The sequence below is a fragment of the Schistocerca cancellata genome, chromosome 12, assembly GCF_023864275.1.
Source record: "Schistocerca cancellata isolate TAMUIC-IGC-003103 chromosome 12, iqSchCanc2.1, whole genome shotgun sequence".
Classification (NCBI taxonomy): domain Eukaryota; kingdom Metazoa; phylum Arthropoda; class Insecta; order Orthoptera; family Acrididae; genus Schistocerca; species Schistocerca cancellata.
Window position 1 is genome coordinate 129879840 of NC_064637.1, and position 17189 is coordinate 129897028.

The 17189-nt window shown below is 39.0% G+C and overlaps 1 protein-coding gene across 1 annotated transcript in view; it reads right to left on the reverse strand.

Annotated features, from left to right (window-relative positions):
* The window catches only part of LOC126109866 (pre-mRNA-processing factor 40 homolog B), a 176646-nt gene that overhangs the window by 22502 nt on the left and 136955 nt on the right, over positions 1–17189 (reverse strand). Inside the window, exons 14-15 of the mRNA XM_049914932.1 lie at positions 16840–16950; positions 7976–8149 (exon numbers count right to left, since the gene is read on the reverse strand). Of these exons, the coding sequence (XP_049770889.1) occupies positions 7976–8149; positions 16840–16950 (285 nt within the window). The remainder of the gene's footprint in view (positions 1–7975; positions 8150–16839; positions 16951–17189) is intronic.

Below are 17189 nucleotides of genomic sequence, written 5' to 3' on the forward strand. Positions count from 1 at the left end.
ACATAGACACGTGTATATATTTACAAAAGTTCATTCTGAGTAGGCACTAAAATATTTACAAAGGAAATTTTGTGTTTAACAGTATCACATAATACATTAATTATTTCTGGACACTACTTTATCTGTACAAGGTACCCCAAACACACGGACTGGCACTTTATTGAAACGTCTCCATTGTGTGCAAAAGACATGTTTCTACCAATTCATTCCCAGTAAGCAGCAGATGAACATATTCCTTAATGAAAAGGTTCTGAGTACTGACCAATCAAGACTTTTCAGTGATATCGGGTTTTTTCCTATAAAATTCACAATGTACATAAAAAAAAATTCATAGTCACTTCTCACCAAAGTAAACATTTAAGTTAAAAGGCATTATTTACAATAAAATTTCTAATACATATCAGAATAGTGCATTTTATTAACTACACAAAAATGCGACTTAGTTGAAATTGCACCGATATTTTCAATTCCTCCCGGCACATGTGCACTCACTCTCTCTCTCTCTCTCTCTCTCTCTCTCTCTCTCACACACACACACACACACAGTTTCTTTCATTTTTCCAACAAACATGGCTTTGTCAACTAACTGAGTTGTGTAGAGTTTATGCTGCAAATATATTCATGAGTTAAAAGTTGTAAAAATGTTGCACAGCAGAATAAATCTGATTTCTACAAAGTACAAAACAAATAGCATCTAGGAATGGTTTACACACAGCAAACAAAAAAATGTGACAAGCCATTTTGCAAATGTTTACATTTTGCATAAATCATAGAGTTAATACAGTGCAACATAATTCCATTCCCCTAGTATAGTTGATTCATGTTAGACAGGAATTATTTAGAGATTTACATGATTTACCAGGAAGGTTTATTTTCAGTTGCAGCTGTAGAATAATGGCTGACAATACAAGAGAAAAATAGTTTAGCTAAAATTGGTATGTCCAGTTCTCACGGCCCTGTTATCTACAGAAAACCTGTCTTTCCAAGTAGCACTAAAGCCATTACAATTTTGTCATGCCCACATGGAAGACAGTCTAATAATTTAGAATGGATGCCACACCTGTAGATCCAATTGTACAAGTCACACCAGCAAAGCTAATAACTGCAGTCAATCATTCCTCCCTTGGTGGAACTAATCTCTGATGAGACAATAATTATACTGAGAAACTAATATCACAGAAGAAATCTGTGCATTTGAATTAGAAGCACAAAGGAACTTGAAAGAAAACAAGGTGAACAATTTCAAACTAAAAGAGATGAAAACAATAAAATAATAAAATTTCCCTCGGCTTTGTTTATTTGTGTAAAAATATTATTTGTGATTGATTTCAAAGCTATCAGCTTTCATCAACGGGCACCTGTTCTCAATTAAATTTAGCATCACACTCCCACAAAGTGCCAGACAATTAAGCATACTTTCTTCACAATCAATCGTAAATAATACTTCTACATCAATAAACAAAGCTGAAGGGATAGTAACTAATTTTTACCTATCACTAGGAGCTGAAGGGATAGTAACTTATTTTTACCTATCACTAGGAGCTGAAGGGATAGTAACTAATTTTTACCTATCACGAGGAGCTAAGTTTTCTACATCCTCCACTGCCATGGGATGAAGAAAATCAAAGTAACAAAAGCGCTGAAGGACAAGAAATATAAGAAAAAATTTTTAATTTAGGACATTTCCAATTTAGAGCAGTATTACAAATAATTTGTTACAAAAACTGGCTGATTTAAAACCATATGTGCATATATGAAGCACGGTAGTTATTTCTCACAGTAGTGTATGTTGCTTATTTGCTAGTTCACGTCTTTGTAGTTCGGAGTGGGGAGTGGTGGGTAGGAAAGTGTGTTACACGAAACTATGAAACATACCTTCCAGTTAACTATGAACTTACCTAACCAAACAAACTTTTCAGCCCAGGATATCAAATGTATAATCGTGTGCTCTAGACATACTTACTAGCGGTAAATTGTGCACTGTTAACCAAATACAGTCAACCCAAAAAGTTATCACTGCAGCCTCTGTGTAGTACATCAACAAATGGTACACTGGTAGTTGTTCGCACAACTTTGAACCAAAAAAAGTTAATTAAATTTCAAACAAACCACGGACAAATATAGTTAGATACGAGGCACTTTTAGAAGAACTGAGGTTCAGGAGAGCTGTGGGGAAGAGTGTCACAGTAAAAATGAATTTTTTCTCGGAACTGTATTTTAAGAAATCTAAAATGCAAGAAATTTTTTAAATGCAAGACCTGTTTATTCATACTTGTCACAAAACAATGAAGACGCTATTGACAGGGACAATAGAAAGAAAATACAGAATGTGGGGGTATCAGGAAGTGTCAATACTGACTCAGACTGCTATCTGTTACTTATCAAAGTGCATTTCACTCCATTGTGCAGAAATTAAAACGGCTATACTCAAAAGTTCTGACACTCCACCCCATTCATAAGATAACACTGAGGATAAAAAGAGATTGATCTCATCTACGGAAGGCTACGATAGTTACTGTGAGAACAACATGCAACAAGGTGATTAAAGAGAGAAGGCAAGCACAGCTCAAATGGAAAGATACCATCATTATGGGCACCAAAATAGATTTACCAAGCTATCAAATTAGAGGTAACTCACTGTTCACTGTTCAGCCCAAACACGTACCCTCCCAGTGACCAAATGGGGAACAATCAGAGCCACACATCAGCACTAGCAAAATATTTAAATAAACTCCAACTCAAAGGAATCTACAGAGAAACTGCACTTTGAATCTGTAACGAACCCAGACAGTCTCCCACCGACTAAGAGGAGAGACGCACGATAGTTTCAAACTCTAATCCAACATAGCAGAAGAGAAGGGCAGAATTATTGCAGAGCTGTGGAAACAGGCAGGTGAGGGGTCAATCCAAGGAATTTTATAATAGAATTGGGCTAGTCGATAAGACATTGAACCTTGTGTAAGCTACATTTATCAATATGATCCGTAGGGTATAATTCAGAGAGCTATCAGCGAAATTCTAGATCAGAACTGACAATAGATGAAGAGACTGTCTATACCCAATTTTCTTTACATGCCTGCTGAAGAAAGTTATTCATGAATGAATGGAGAACCTACTGTGAAGAACAGACTAGATTGAGAATTGATTACAGAAAGTTAACACTCATCTGACAATTTGCAGATATCACACTTTTTAATGCCCAGTGTAGAGCAAAGTCTTCTTCAATGACTTAGCAGTTGAGATGAAGACTGCCAGCAACAAGCACCAGAGATGCACCTGGTGCCATCCAATCAATACAGAAGACTTAACACTTGCAAATACCTTAGAGAATGGACAATCCCAAAAATAATAATGATTTGGCCATGAACAATAGGTGCACTGAACTGGGGACAGCCTGCCACCTCTGTAAGAACATTTGCAGATACAAATCCTTTCCATAATGTCGTCGTGAGAATTTCGATACTGTTTAACTTAGAATGAATGAACACAGTAGGAAAATGACAACTTAGGAAACTACGATAGAAAGAGTCTGAGAAAAATCATAAGGTCTGTTAAAGAACATTGTGCATACAGAATCAGACACAAGGAACACTTGCACCATAGTAATAATTGCACATGGCTCAAAAACCAATTACAATCTTTCAACTGGACACCAATTCGATGTAATCCTACCAGAAATGGAGCTACATTGTGGAATCTGAATCACATGTTGCTCCTGGCAAAGCTTCACATTACTGTGAGATGAATGACCAGTATTCGACCCTGCAAACTTTCAGTTTTCAGGCACACACTTTGTCAACATAACTTGTGTCAATAGAAGGCTAATCTAAGTGGTCGTGCGGTCCACATAGACAACAGAAGACTTGTGCTAAGGATCTTCAGCACTGTTGAGGGAAAGCAACCATCACAAAATGAATGCGACTAGTTAAGAAAGGCCTCGAAATTGACCTAAATGACATTCACAATGGAGATCAGTATGCAACAGTTATCAGAAGGCCTCTCCAGTCACTGACATCAGTAAAAATGTTACTGTGAAAATAAATGCAGTTCATTTGGATATATAAAAAAAAATGTATAGCACCAGGACAAGAGAGAGTAGTGTGTTAAGAGGAAAGTTTGACAGAATTCTGAACTGTGTAGTCCAATGTAGATCTAAATGGAATGACACAAACATTGAACTTTTGTTCAATATTTCTTTCACACGAGTAATTATAATAAAATGTTGGATTCCTACACTAAGCATTTAAAATCCTGATAGTAACTAAAGGGCTTGAATTAAGAGTTCAGGAAACAAAATATAAAGTGTATCTTTAGAGGTTTCCATGGTGACTTCCGTGATAACATCTCTCACTACAGTTCTGAGGAATTCTGTAGCTTTTGACAGCTGCCACCACCACAAAGGAATGAAAATCAAGAACTCACATTTCTATGACGTCCTTACAGAGTGGCAAAAGAATATCGTGAGCTCCCTCCAAAGACGCCAAATGATCACATATATATGGAAGTCACCATAATAAGAATGAAACAACAATGCAATTCCCAATCAGGCCAATAACTAGAGTAGTGTTTATTGCTCTTTGGTACTACCCCTACACATACAACACTAGTAAGAGATGAAAGGGGGAAGGATATGGGACAAGAATTGTGGCACCCACTATATTGCACTGTAATCTCCATCTTCACATGTGTATTCTAGTTCTCTCATGGCAAGATAGTTAAATCAGAATTCTTTGAATGCTTGTATATTCACTAAAAGCTTACAGAATACCAATGAGAGCATTTTATTAGCAGTTCTCTGAATCCAGACACAAGATAAATGAATGTATTATAGTAAGTAAATAACTGAAATTGTCTTCACGTCAAAGGAAATAAGGTCATCACTAATTTCTACTCAAGGATAAAGGTAAAGCTGTCATCTTCCTAAAAGTTCATTTCCACACTGTTGGAGGCAGTATGCCATTGCCTTCCTCAGATATTGAACTGACTTATCCAGCCAGTTATAGCCCAACATAACTAAACCATTGTATGTCTAGGTATTTCTCACACCAACAAACATTGTCATCTTCCTAAAAGTTCATTTCCACACTGTTGGAGGCAGTATGCCATTGCCTTCCTCAGATATTGAACTGACTTATCCAGCCAGTTATAGCCCAACATAACTAAACCATTGTATGTCTAGGTATTTCTCACACCAACAAACATTGCAACAGGTGAAAGAGGCGATAAGTGACAAACAGAAATCTCAGCACTGACTGGGGATGAAACCTGAGACCTATGGATTTGCAGTCTGGTATTCTTCCACTGAGTCACTAACATGAAACTAAATAGATGTTTACACAACTGTAAAAATGTGTGTGGAGAAACACTTAACAAATTATGGCAGAAATTAATTTGTTGCTGTCAAATTGCTCTCTGTCTCAAAAACTTGTTGACATACATCATTTTTATTTATTCTTGGTTGGTTAAATAGTGAAAAGTTGTCAGTACTAGAAAAAATCTTACTTTGTGCACCCCCTGAGCAATCTGACCTAGTCAAACATTTTCACTCTGAACAAGACTCTGTCATGGAATATCAGTATTTCCTGAGAATAATCTTATTTCCTGTGGACTGAGAAATACATTAATACTTATTTGGATTAATACTTATTCATATGCATTGACAGACTTTTGTAAATAGTGAAAGTGAATATATTACTGATAACTAGTCTTTGTTATGTGTGTCTGTTGTGTTTTTTAAACTTATGAAAAAATGCTACCAACCTATGTACCTAGCAGCACAATGGTTTACACCAGCTGGACTGTTCTCGCATAGAAACAATGCGAAACAGCCACTGCTGATCAAAACTGGTGCGACCTATGTACTGAGTATTAATAAGTTTGCAAAGAACATTTTTGAAAAGGGAAATGGAGATCTTTGTTGGTGTTACTAGATTTTTTTCCTACTTCATAATTAGAAATACAACTCACTACACAAGACCAGAAGAGGAGGAGAGCACACTTTAATTACTAAGTAAGTAGTCATTGCGAAAAATAAAATAAAGGTCACACAGTACAACAGTTAACAATACAGGAAAGGGCACAGTTGAAGTTGAAAACAGGACAGAGCACAGAAGATGTTTTCCAGAAACTGTGTTCATTAACTTCTGTTCCTTCCAATACTTAACAAATGAGCACCCATATTATTTCAGCCTCAAAGATGGTTGTTTTTGTCATTACATATGGCAGGAATATAAAATTACAGAAAAATGCAATGGCTGGCCTGTACCAACTTGGGGTACCATTGATAAGATACAATATAACTGAATAAAATTGCCCCTCACTTTTGGAACCATTAGTTTCTGTCCCAATTTCAAAAACAGAAAAGGGCTTATCTCTTTATGTGTATGTGTATCAGCAGTACTGGAATTTTGCTACTGGTAAGCCATTCAGTCTCTCTGTAATTTGGCAGTTTCCTCAAGTGAATTTTTTTACACATAGCTCTTTGGGAACTAGAACGTGACTGATGTGATGGCAATACAGGCTTTTAGAATTAGATGGCAATACAGGCTTTTAGAATTATGCTTTTTTCTCATGTGATGTACTACTGGAAAGAAATTAAGATTCAAATACACAATGATGGTCTGAGACACAAGTTTCATCACAACACCAACATGTTTATACAAAGTGCAAGGCTGTGAGCATGTGAATCTATCCAACACAGGTTCTCGATTAGTAAATGTGCTTTTATGTGGAGAAGACACAAAGTTTTGATGACTTACTTTCTGCTTCAATTATATGGCAGAAATGTTTGTCCATCTGCAGTTAATACAAGGATCATTTTTAACTAAGTACATAAATGACTCCTTAGCTATTAGCTCCGTTGCAAGGTATAGCTGAATGGTTGATTTTGTAGTGTTCAATAACTGAGACCTAAGAGTTGTCTTTACAACAAACATTACTCCCCAAATACTTTGACAATTCATTGTAAGATACCATTAAAATCAAAACTGACAAATAATTCTCTTGGCAAGAGCACAGTAAAAGCAACGCAATATGGACTATGCGCATTTGTACTAATGTAGTACAGATAGTTTCTATTGACACTGTAACATACTTGACGCCATATATGACATTGTAGATAACCGCAATACATTTTACAATAAATACTTGGCACAAAAATGAACACTACATATTGTATCAAACATGCGACCATCACTACCACACAGAATTAGCTATTACCAATAAGAAATAAAATACAGCATCTGAGAAACTACAGCAGTGACAGAATTCAGCTGTAATTTATAATGATCACAGGAATGAACCATATAAAACACTGTCAAAATACAGCATCGTTTCAGGGAGACTAGTACCTGAGGGTGACAAAAGACTTCTGGCAACAGTGACAGGTGACTGCAATGAAATGGCAATAGGAAGTTAAGCTTTTATGGTGGAACAATAAATTCCTCTGATGAAACACAAAGCAAAACGTAATGAGGACAATAGGTAACACTCCAAAAGAAGGGACTATTTGACGTGCACTCTGAATATTGAAATACTGTAACTGACTGATCACCGTTATAAACTAGCAACTACAGGTTCTTTTTATACTACAGAACATAAACAGTGCTGAACTTTGTACAAACTCCATTTCTTCTCAGCTTCCAGACACATTCTACACGATGAGAAAATGCTGCTTTAGTCTCCAATTTTTATATTTCACTTGTTCAGATGCTAAGTACTACCAATACTTCACATATGTAATGAGAAATACAGAGAGTCAATTTGCTCTATCTGCCAACCGCCTGCCGAGGAGAACTGCGGGGCACCGCAGGAAGAGCACCACCCATAAAAGAACCCGGTACCTTACCCGAGAGAGCGACTAAAGCTAAAAGCCTCGATTCCCAAAGTCGCGGAAACACCCAGAGTGAGGACGGCCTGAACCGCCGCCCGTTAGTAACGTGCACACGAGTGGTGCCATAGCCTGAGCTCAACTCACAGAGGCGGACCGGACGCGCTTCTTTCGGCTCTTCTTGTGGTGCGCGCGGCGGGTCGAGGCGCCCGCAGTGTCGGAGCTGCTGCCCGACCGGCTGTGGCCGTGCCTCTGGCGCCGGCTGCCGCGACTTCGGCTGCTCGGGTGCTGGCCCTCCTCTGGGCCCGAATCACTTTGTTGCTGTGGATCAAATGTCATTTGTATTATCACATTCTGATACACCCCGATACAGTATCAAGCAACGAATTAAAATTTGGGAGAAATTGCAATTAATGCACCAAAATGTGCATTTAATTAAGACACAAAGAATTAAAGACATTAGCTGCCAGTGGGCATTGATTTATATGAATAGGTTAAGTTGAAAATTTGTGGCCGGATTGGGATTTGTACATAGGTCTCCTGCTTACTAGGTAGATGCGCTGACCACTGTGCCATCTGGACACATTAGTCACCACAACCCCACGGACTACCCTAGCCTTACGAGAATCGACAGGATGCCACAGCAATGAGGCTAACGAACAGGGGCACTACACCAGTAGTGTGCGGAGTAAGTTGAGAATCTGAGTCTGAAAGGTGGTGTGCTAGGGTAGACCGTACAGCTGTGGCGACCACTGTGTCTGGGTGACGTAGGGATCAGCACATCTGCCTAATAAGCAGGAGACCTGGGTTCGAATCCTAGTCCGGCCACAAATTTTCAACTTGCCCCATTGATATAAATCAATGTCCACTAGCAGCTAATGTCTGTAACTCCTTTGTGTTTTGATTCATAGTGGCCAGAGGACCAAAATGGTGTCTGTTCTTTCAGACATGTCAATAAGAACAGACACCACATATGTGCTCTTAATTTATTGTTAAGCTATACAATATCACTGGCTTACATGATACACAATCATTTTGTAATGTATCAAAGCTACTCTGATAGCATGTGGTAACAGTGGAGAACAAGTATCTGGAGAAGGCAGTGGTGAGGGTATAATACAGGAAAATAGAAAGAATGGCAAAGAAATACATGACTATACAAGGAAAGCTGACAGTTTTGTGAGAAGGGAGAGAGTATCATGGAAGAAAGGAGAAATGAAGATGTGAGAACGTGAAATGAAATTTTTGGGAAGTCAGTCAGGTTTAACAAAAATTTAAAAGATAGAAATGAAGATTTTAAGGAGATAAAACATGAGGAACCCCCTACAAGAGAAGTCTGAGGGGGAAAAGATTAAAGTGGTACGGACTTTGGAAGAGGATGGACAAGATGAGGATGCCTAGAAAGATGCATGAGAAGATGGAAACCAGGAAACCAAGAAAATGCCAAAGGACAATGTTCTATAAGGGCCTGGAAGATAGCACTCCGAAGAGAGGAGATATACTGGAGAAGATAGGAAGTCTTGTGTTCCAAGCAGACCCTTATTGTGAGGGATAACTACTCTAGACGATGACAATGACTCGTCTCTTCCGCAACTGATATTTGTAGTGTATCAAGTATCTTGACCGTACTTGCAAGCAATGAAACTGGCAGTTGGAAAGGTGCATAGGGAAAAAATCTCTTCCACCACTCTGTAGACTTTAAATGCACTACCTGACAAAGTGAAGTACTCTGACAACGCAGTCAAATATCAATGTAACTTCCTACACATACGCACCATCGCTGAGTATGTAAAGGATCAGAGCTGCAATTCTCTGTGACAGGTAGGATAGCCACCAGAGTGTGTTAGTGCTGTTTATGTTTAGTATTGTATCCAGGCCTGGTAGGTTATATAAAGGGCACGAATAGTATCGAATGTTAAGTAAGGACACAGGGATGCCACATACTCATGTGAGACAACATTATCATTATCAGCACCTGCCAGTCTGAAAGGAGCCTAATTGTGCTTGTCCACTTGGCTGGCTGGCAGAAATGTGCAATATGCAGGTTTGTGACGCATACAGATGTGGCCTGATGTCCGACTACACAGGAATGTGAGGGCGAGCATACTAGATGTCAAGCTTCCAGTCAACTACACGTGACCACCACAAGCAAGGATCACTGCACTGTGCACCAAGTTCATCGTAACGCTACCACACCTGCAGCTGCACCTGCCATCTAAGAAAAAGTAACGGATTCCCTGCAGAATTCTATGTCAACACACACCATTGCTTGGAGACTTACATCAGGTGGACTAGCTAATTACCGTCTCGTGTGTACACTGCCTTCATCACCACAACACAAACGGCTGTGTTTGGAGTGGTCCCGTGATCAGGAAGCGCAGAGTGCTGATGAAGTGCATCACACTGTGTTCGAAAAATTGTGGTTCTGCATCATCCCAGGTACCACCGTCAGTGAACAGGTAGGCGGCCTAGAGAGAGATATCCCATTCTTCTGATGTTTTTGAGTGGTATGGTATGAGAAGCCATCAGGTATGGCTTCAGGTCGTGGCCAGTGGTGATTGCAGGAACTTTAAGAGCACAACTGAAATAATATCACATACCCTCTCAACAAGTGATGTTTCATTTTGTTTCCTCCTCCCATTCTGGGGCTTAATGCTTTTTTTTTTTTTTTTTGTCAGGCATGTAATGTAAACTTCATAAGACCTGGGAGTTATCTATACCCGAGCCGCTGAAACATTGCACTTGACGTCTGCGTATGAAGTTGGCGGCGTAACAGAGTAACAAGTGAAGAACGACAGGCGCTAGGCGTTCAGCGTGGGGCGCCAGCCAATCACAGCGCAGTGAGCACTGCTGTTACTCACGTGCTGTGACGTCAAAGTTCCCACGTTGCCGGCTTTGTTTAGTGAATGTGTATACAACGTGAATTGTATGTTGTTTACCGCGTGTTTTCGTTGTACTGTGTGCTATATCGTTGTGACTTTTGTTACGTTGTGAGTGTACATACTTCGAAAATGCCACCGAAAACACTTCGTTCACCTAGTGACAATCCTTTGCGTCGAGGGGTGCCGCTAAATAGCCAGGCACTGGAGTTACTACGCAGAACTCGTGAGTTTTACGAGCAGGAGAAAAACTACATAAGCATTCATGGACAGCCATCAATTCCTGCCGATCAAGTGGTGGAACGTACGCCGAAAACTCTTGGAATTAGTGCAAAAACCGTAGTAAGGGAGTATTACTAGAAAACTTGGAAGATACTGAGATGACCCGTAATGATTCTGAGCTGTCTGGATCAAATAATACATTTTTAACAACCCCGGGAAAGAAGAAAAAGCAGCCTAGTCCTATCACAGATTTAGATTCTTTCCAGACTGATGCAATTCGTAGGCATGTTTATGCTTACTACAGCAGAAAAGAGTATCCGACTGTAGCTAAGTTATTAGTCTCTTTAAAAGAAAGTGAACTCTTCAGGGGTAGTAAACATCACCAAAAATTGTGCTAAAAAATACGGGTTTCCGTTACAAAACACTAGACGGATGCAAAGTACTGTTAGAGAGGGCACATATTGTTACCGCTCGTAGCATTTTCTCACACAAAATTGTGGGCAGAGACATTCATTCCATAATTTGGCTAGACAAAACGTGAGTTAATGCCGGTGAAGCTGTCAGTAAATGCTGCATGGATAACACACCCAGCAGTAGCGGCCATCAGCCAACGGAAAGAGGAGCTAGATTAATTGTGGTCCATGCAGGCTCCTCCAGTGTTTTTGTCCCTGATGCACTTTTAGTTTTTAGATCAATAAACACTGGTGATTATCATGAAGATATGGATCACACACGATTTGTTGAGTGGTTCAGGAACCTTTTAAAACAATTTCCTGTCCCTACAACAATTGTAATGGACAATGCTCCATATCATTCGGTGATACAGAACAAAGCCCCAACCACAAATGATCGGAAAGACGTTATGGTGCAGTGGTCACAGGCTCGAAATATGCAGCGGATGCGAGTATGACAAAGGTTCTGTTATATTCTCTTGTTAAAGAAAATAAGCCTACGACATCTACATATGTAGTAGACGAAATTGCCAAGGTGCAGGGTCATACTGTAATAAGGCTGCCACCATATCACTGCCACTTCAACCCTATTGAGTTAATATGGAGTGATGTAAAAATGTATGTAAGGAACAACAACAAGTCCTTTACAATAACAGAGGTGGAAAAGCTGTTGCGTGAAGCTCTTGTGACTGTGGATGCAGCCTCATGGAGAAAAAAGTAGAGCACGTCCAGAAGCTTATATGAGCAGCACAGACAATAGAAGGCATTATCAGTGGCCATGAACAATTATTGATTTGTCTTGCTGATGATGACGATGCAGACGGTTTTGGCGATGAATCAGACAACAGTGACGATGGCGAGCTGGATGGAATTGCGCCATTATCGCTGTAAATTGGTGAGTGAAAATTACTAATATTGGTTATTTATTGCAATCTCGGTTATTATTTATTTTGTAAACTACTTACATTATTGATTTTAAAGTACCAGTCATCAGATGCTTGTTTTTTGTATTTCTTTGCTCCGTTATCAAAAGGGTGCACATTGTTATGCTTTTACATGCATTATTATACGGTTGTTTACTTCCTGTCATTGTAGTACAACTAAAAACGAGTTTTTATATACACTGTAATTGCTCAATCACTTGCATTTACGAGACGGGACGGAAAACTGTATCGTCTGCCGTGTGTATAGAGGCTGCTGTTGCAACATCGCTATTACAGTATAGCCAATCTAACTAGACAAAAAGCGAACTGTCAAGTGCAATGTTTCGCCGGCGGGGGTATAGTGGACTTCCAACAAATATTCAAATACACAGACATTTCAAGTGCTAAACTTTGTAATTATTTTTACTTAACAATAAATGGTAGGAAAACATGAATTTTACATTAGGTTAGATTAGACAGACAATACTCTAGATAAGGAAATAGGCAAATTCTAGAGAAGGTAACATTCTGCTGCAGGGATTGTGGCAGTGAGCGAGGTTGCCTGGTCAAAGTAAATGAAAATAAAAGGAATATCAAAATGATGGATTTGAGTTAATACCTTTCTCTTTTGTTCTCTATCACCACTTACAAAGTGCAAGATCTAGATTTTTTCGTCTGTTACACTTTTCAGCCACACACAACTTCTGTATGTTTTGTAATGTCACCTACATACTGACCTTTACGTCACTGTTTCAGTCTTTTCTTCTCTCTTAGAAACCAGCTACTCCACTGCCTGGCTACATGTTCCACCCAGGTAAATTTCATTTTCATCACAGTGTTTACTTTGCTTTCACTTTCTTCTCTCTGCCAGACATCCATTTCATTTGTTATTTTATTAATGAACTTGGTAACTGAATATCATTCATTGCCTTATTTATATCTCTATCCAGATTACACTCTGCTCTTATAGCTTCTGCCCCACTGACTTTTATTGATGTTTCATTCTAAGTACTTCAAACTAACTTCACTGGTACGTATGTTCCCTGATGGATTTGTTCATTTTCCTGTCTCTCCCTGTAATTCTCAACACGCGTCTCTCCATTTCTCACTGAATAGTTGTGGTCGTCAGTCCAGAGACTGATTTGATGCAACTCTCCATGCTACTCTATCCTGTGCAAGCTTCTTTATTTCCAAGTAACTACTGCAGCCTACATCCTTCTGAATCTGCTTAGTGTATTCATCTCTCTGTCTCCCTCTACGATTTTTACCCTCCACGCTGCCATCCAATACTAAATTGGTGATCCCTTGATGCCTCAGAACATGTCCTACCAACTGATCCCTTCTTCTATACAAGTTGTGTCAATTTTATTCAGTACCACCTCATTGGTTGCATGATCTACCCATCTAACCTTCAACGTTCTTCTGTAGAATCACATTTCAAAAGCTTCTATTCTCTCCTTGTCTAAACTATTTATTGTCTACGTTTCACATCCATACATAGCAACACTCCATACAAATACTTTGAGAAATCACAGGTTTAGGTTGATTATGGGATTGAAAATTCACTCTCACAACAATTAATCAAAACTGATAATATACTTTCTGGCTTCCTGAAAGCACTCCACATTATTATTCTTCTATTTATTTCTTTAGACATCCATCCCTTGTAAAACTCATTAACTGTTTCTACTTCATTGTTAATGCATACTGTTTTCTGTTCAATGCATTGGTTTCACATTATTTTTGTCTTATGTAATTCCTTACCACGCCTACCTTCAAACATCTTGATTAATTTCTTCCTTTTAGTGTTCATTTGGGTTTGCAGCAAAGGCAAAAAGAACAAGGTGCTCAACAGAATGCTGATGATTCGGATATGTTCCATTAAAAATGATTTCTTCCTCCAACCCCCCCCCCCCCCCTCTCCCACCATTTGGAGAAACTTCCACTAAACAGCTCACAGTAACTTTGAAAATACAGAATCTCGTTGATTCCTATTTAAATTTTTAATTTCTCACTATCCTGAAGATGTCTATACAGGGATTGGACAAAAATACGGAAACACCACAAGCAATGCATGCTAGATCATGTAAGTCTACAGGTTGTGCTGTCATATTTGACCACAAACGGCATCTGTGCAAAGTCCTTAGTATGTTGCAAGTGGCAGCTGTGATCACAACAATGTTCTGTATAGTCATGAGCACACTGTGTCAGAGCTAAGTGAATTCGAATGTGGGACAATAGTTGGTGCTCATATAGTAGGTACTTCGTAACAAAGGCAGCCAAACTATTTGGTGTTTCAGTAGGTACCATATCAAAGATCTACAGTGCATAAAGAGAAAGTGGAAAAACCTCATTTGCTAAGTAACAACAAGGACAAAAATGTGTGTCGACTGATCATGATGGAAGGGCATTGAAGAAAACTGTGACAAAAATAAGAGGCCAACAGCTGCAAAAGACACTGCAAAACTGAATGACCAACTCACAAATCCTGTCAGCATCAAAACAACACGAAGGGAGATCCACACGCAGGGAATAGCAGGATGATGTGGTGTCAAAGCCATAAAGTCTACAGAGTAATGCAAGCAAGTCATTTCATTAGATGAGTCTTGTTGCACTCTTTTTTCAACTTCTATCCAAATGAAGCACGGTGGGGCTTTGGGGACGATTTGGGCAGCTATATTATGGTATTCCATTGGCCACATGATTACTCTGCAAGGCTGCATTAATGTGAAGGATTGTGAAAATTCTGACAGATCAGTTCCACCCAATGGTATAATGTTTGTTTCCTGGTGGTGATGCTGCACTGCAATATGGCAGGACCCTATTTACACAGATCACATCACCCAGGACTGGTTCTGTGAGCAGGAGGATGAACTGTCGCACCTCTCACTGACACTACAGTCTCTAGATCTCAATGTTATACAGCCTCTGAGGTCTACTTTGGAGAGAACGGTGTGTGGATGCTATCCACCTCCATCATCATTATCTGAACTTGCCATTATTTTGCAGGAAGAATGGCATAAGACTCCCTTGAAAACCATACAGGACCTGTATTTATCCATTCCGAAACAACTGGAAGTTGTTTTGAATACCAACAGGTTTTCTATACCATATTAGGCATGGTAATGTGTTGTGTTTTCAGTGTTTCTATATTTTTTCCAACTCCTGTACATGTTCTTGAGTATACTAACATGTTCAATAAAAGCTTTATTACCCACTGGTTGTTAGTATGCATTTCATTGCAATATATTCACAAGTTTCCCAAAATCTATGAATGCCTGACAAAACCATAACTCATACTCATACGGCTTCACCGTTCAAATGATGTTGCTTAAGAGTCTGGGGACATTACCAAATAGGACAAATAGCATGGGATGGAGCGGAGGGGAGGGGGGGGGGGGGGGGGAAGAAGAAGAAGAAGAATGCATTTGGTTGGTGCCACAGCATTAGAGAGATGCTCAACAAACTCTGTGGTAGGTGTTTCAAGAGAGAGATTGCACATCATGGCAAAGGTTGCTGTTGAAACTCTGAGAGCACATGTTCCCACAAGACTCAGACATCAAACTGCCTGTGATTAGAAAACCAGAGCTCACTAGGAGGTCCACCGACAATCAGTCTATCTTTGCACCATTTGCGAATGGAACAGGAAAGGAGGGAAAATAGTGATACCCAAGATACTCTCCACTACACACCATGACATGGATTCCAGAGTACAGATGTAGATAATTTTGTTCACTGCTTTCATGTGTTCCATTGTGCTGTATCCACTTTTAAACACAGCTTGTCCCTTGCTTTATTAAAATCCAAGAATTTCTCTATGTGATTAGTGATAATTGTAGTAAATGTCTCTTACACTAAAGAGAAGATGATAATTTTTAATGCATTATCTGCTCTTGTTAAAAGATCAGTTAAAGCATTGTTCCAGTTTTGGGAAACTACCTTCCTTTGCTGTCATTTCTTTCTTTATAATCTTTCTTCCATTGTGTCCACCTTTTGTCCTTCTTCTTCTTCTTCTTCTTCTTCTCCTCCTCCTCCGTGTCATCCTCCTCCTCCTCCTCCTCCTCCTATCAGACATCTGATTTACTTGTTATTTTATTAATTAAACTGGAAACTGAATACCATAGCTTGTACCCCATATACTTTTACTGGTAAAATTCACTCTAAGTACTTCAAATTAGTGTCACTGGTACATTATAACTGTGGCACCTAGCTTGAACATTCTACCTCTGTGAAACACACCAACATTGCAGGCATGCTTCTTTGAACAAGAAGACTATTTTTTTTTCAAAAAGTAACACATTAATGGTCTAAAAATCAGTCATACTGACATTTTATTTTCTATATCTATGGAAATGCAAGAATATAAGAATACAATCAGCAAACTGTCATATACTGGCAACTCCAGAAGGTAGCACTTGCCTTGGTTCAGTCCATAGTGACAAATCGAGCACACATGAGAAGTAACAAGCGAAAAGTAATCTGTGATAGGGTTACAAGATAAGACTAAAAGGCAGGTGCAACAATTTAACACTTACACTGTATGTTCGAGACCGTGAATGAGATCGTCTACGGTTCTTCTTTTTCTTAGACTTCTTTGACCTTGAGTGGTGATGGCTACAAGCTTCTTCATTTTCATGTTGATATTCCTGCAAAAAAAGCAAATAAATAAGATTGGATACAGTTACTCCAAGAAAATTACAATGCTGGGACCTCTCCTGTGGAACTACAACTTTGATTATGGAAAATCAAAGTACAGTAAAGTAACTTTTATTTAAAGTTTGATTTTAAAAAAAAATAAAAGGGTATGCTTCACACCACCAAATTATAAAAAAGACAGATTTTTAATTATACAACTACACATAAATTGAGGATCCCAACTGGGCTG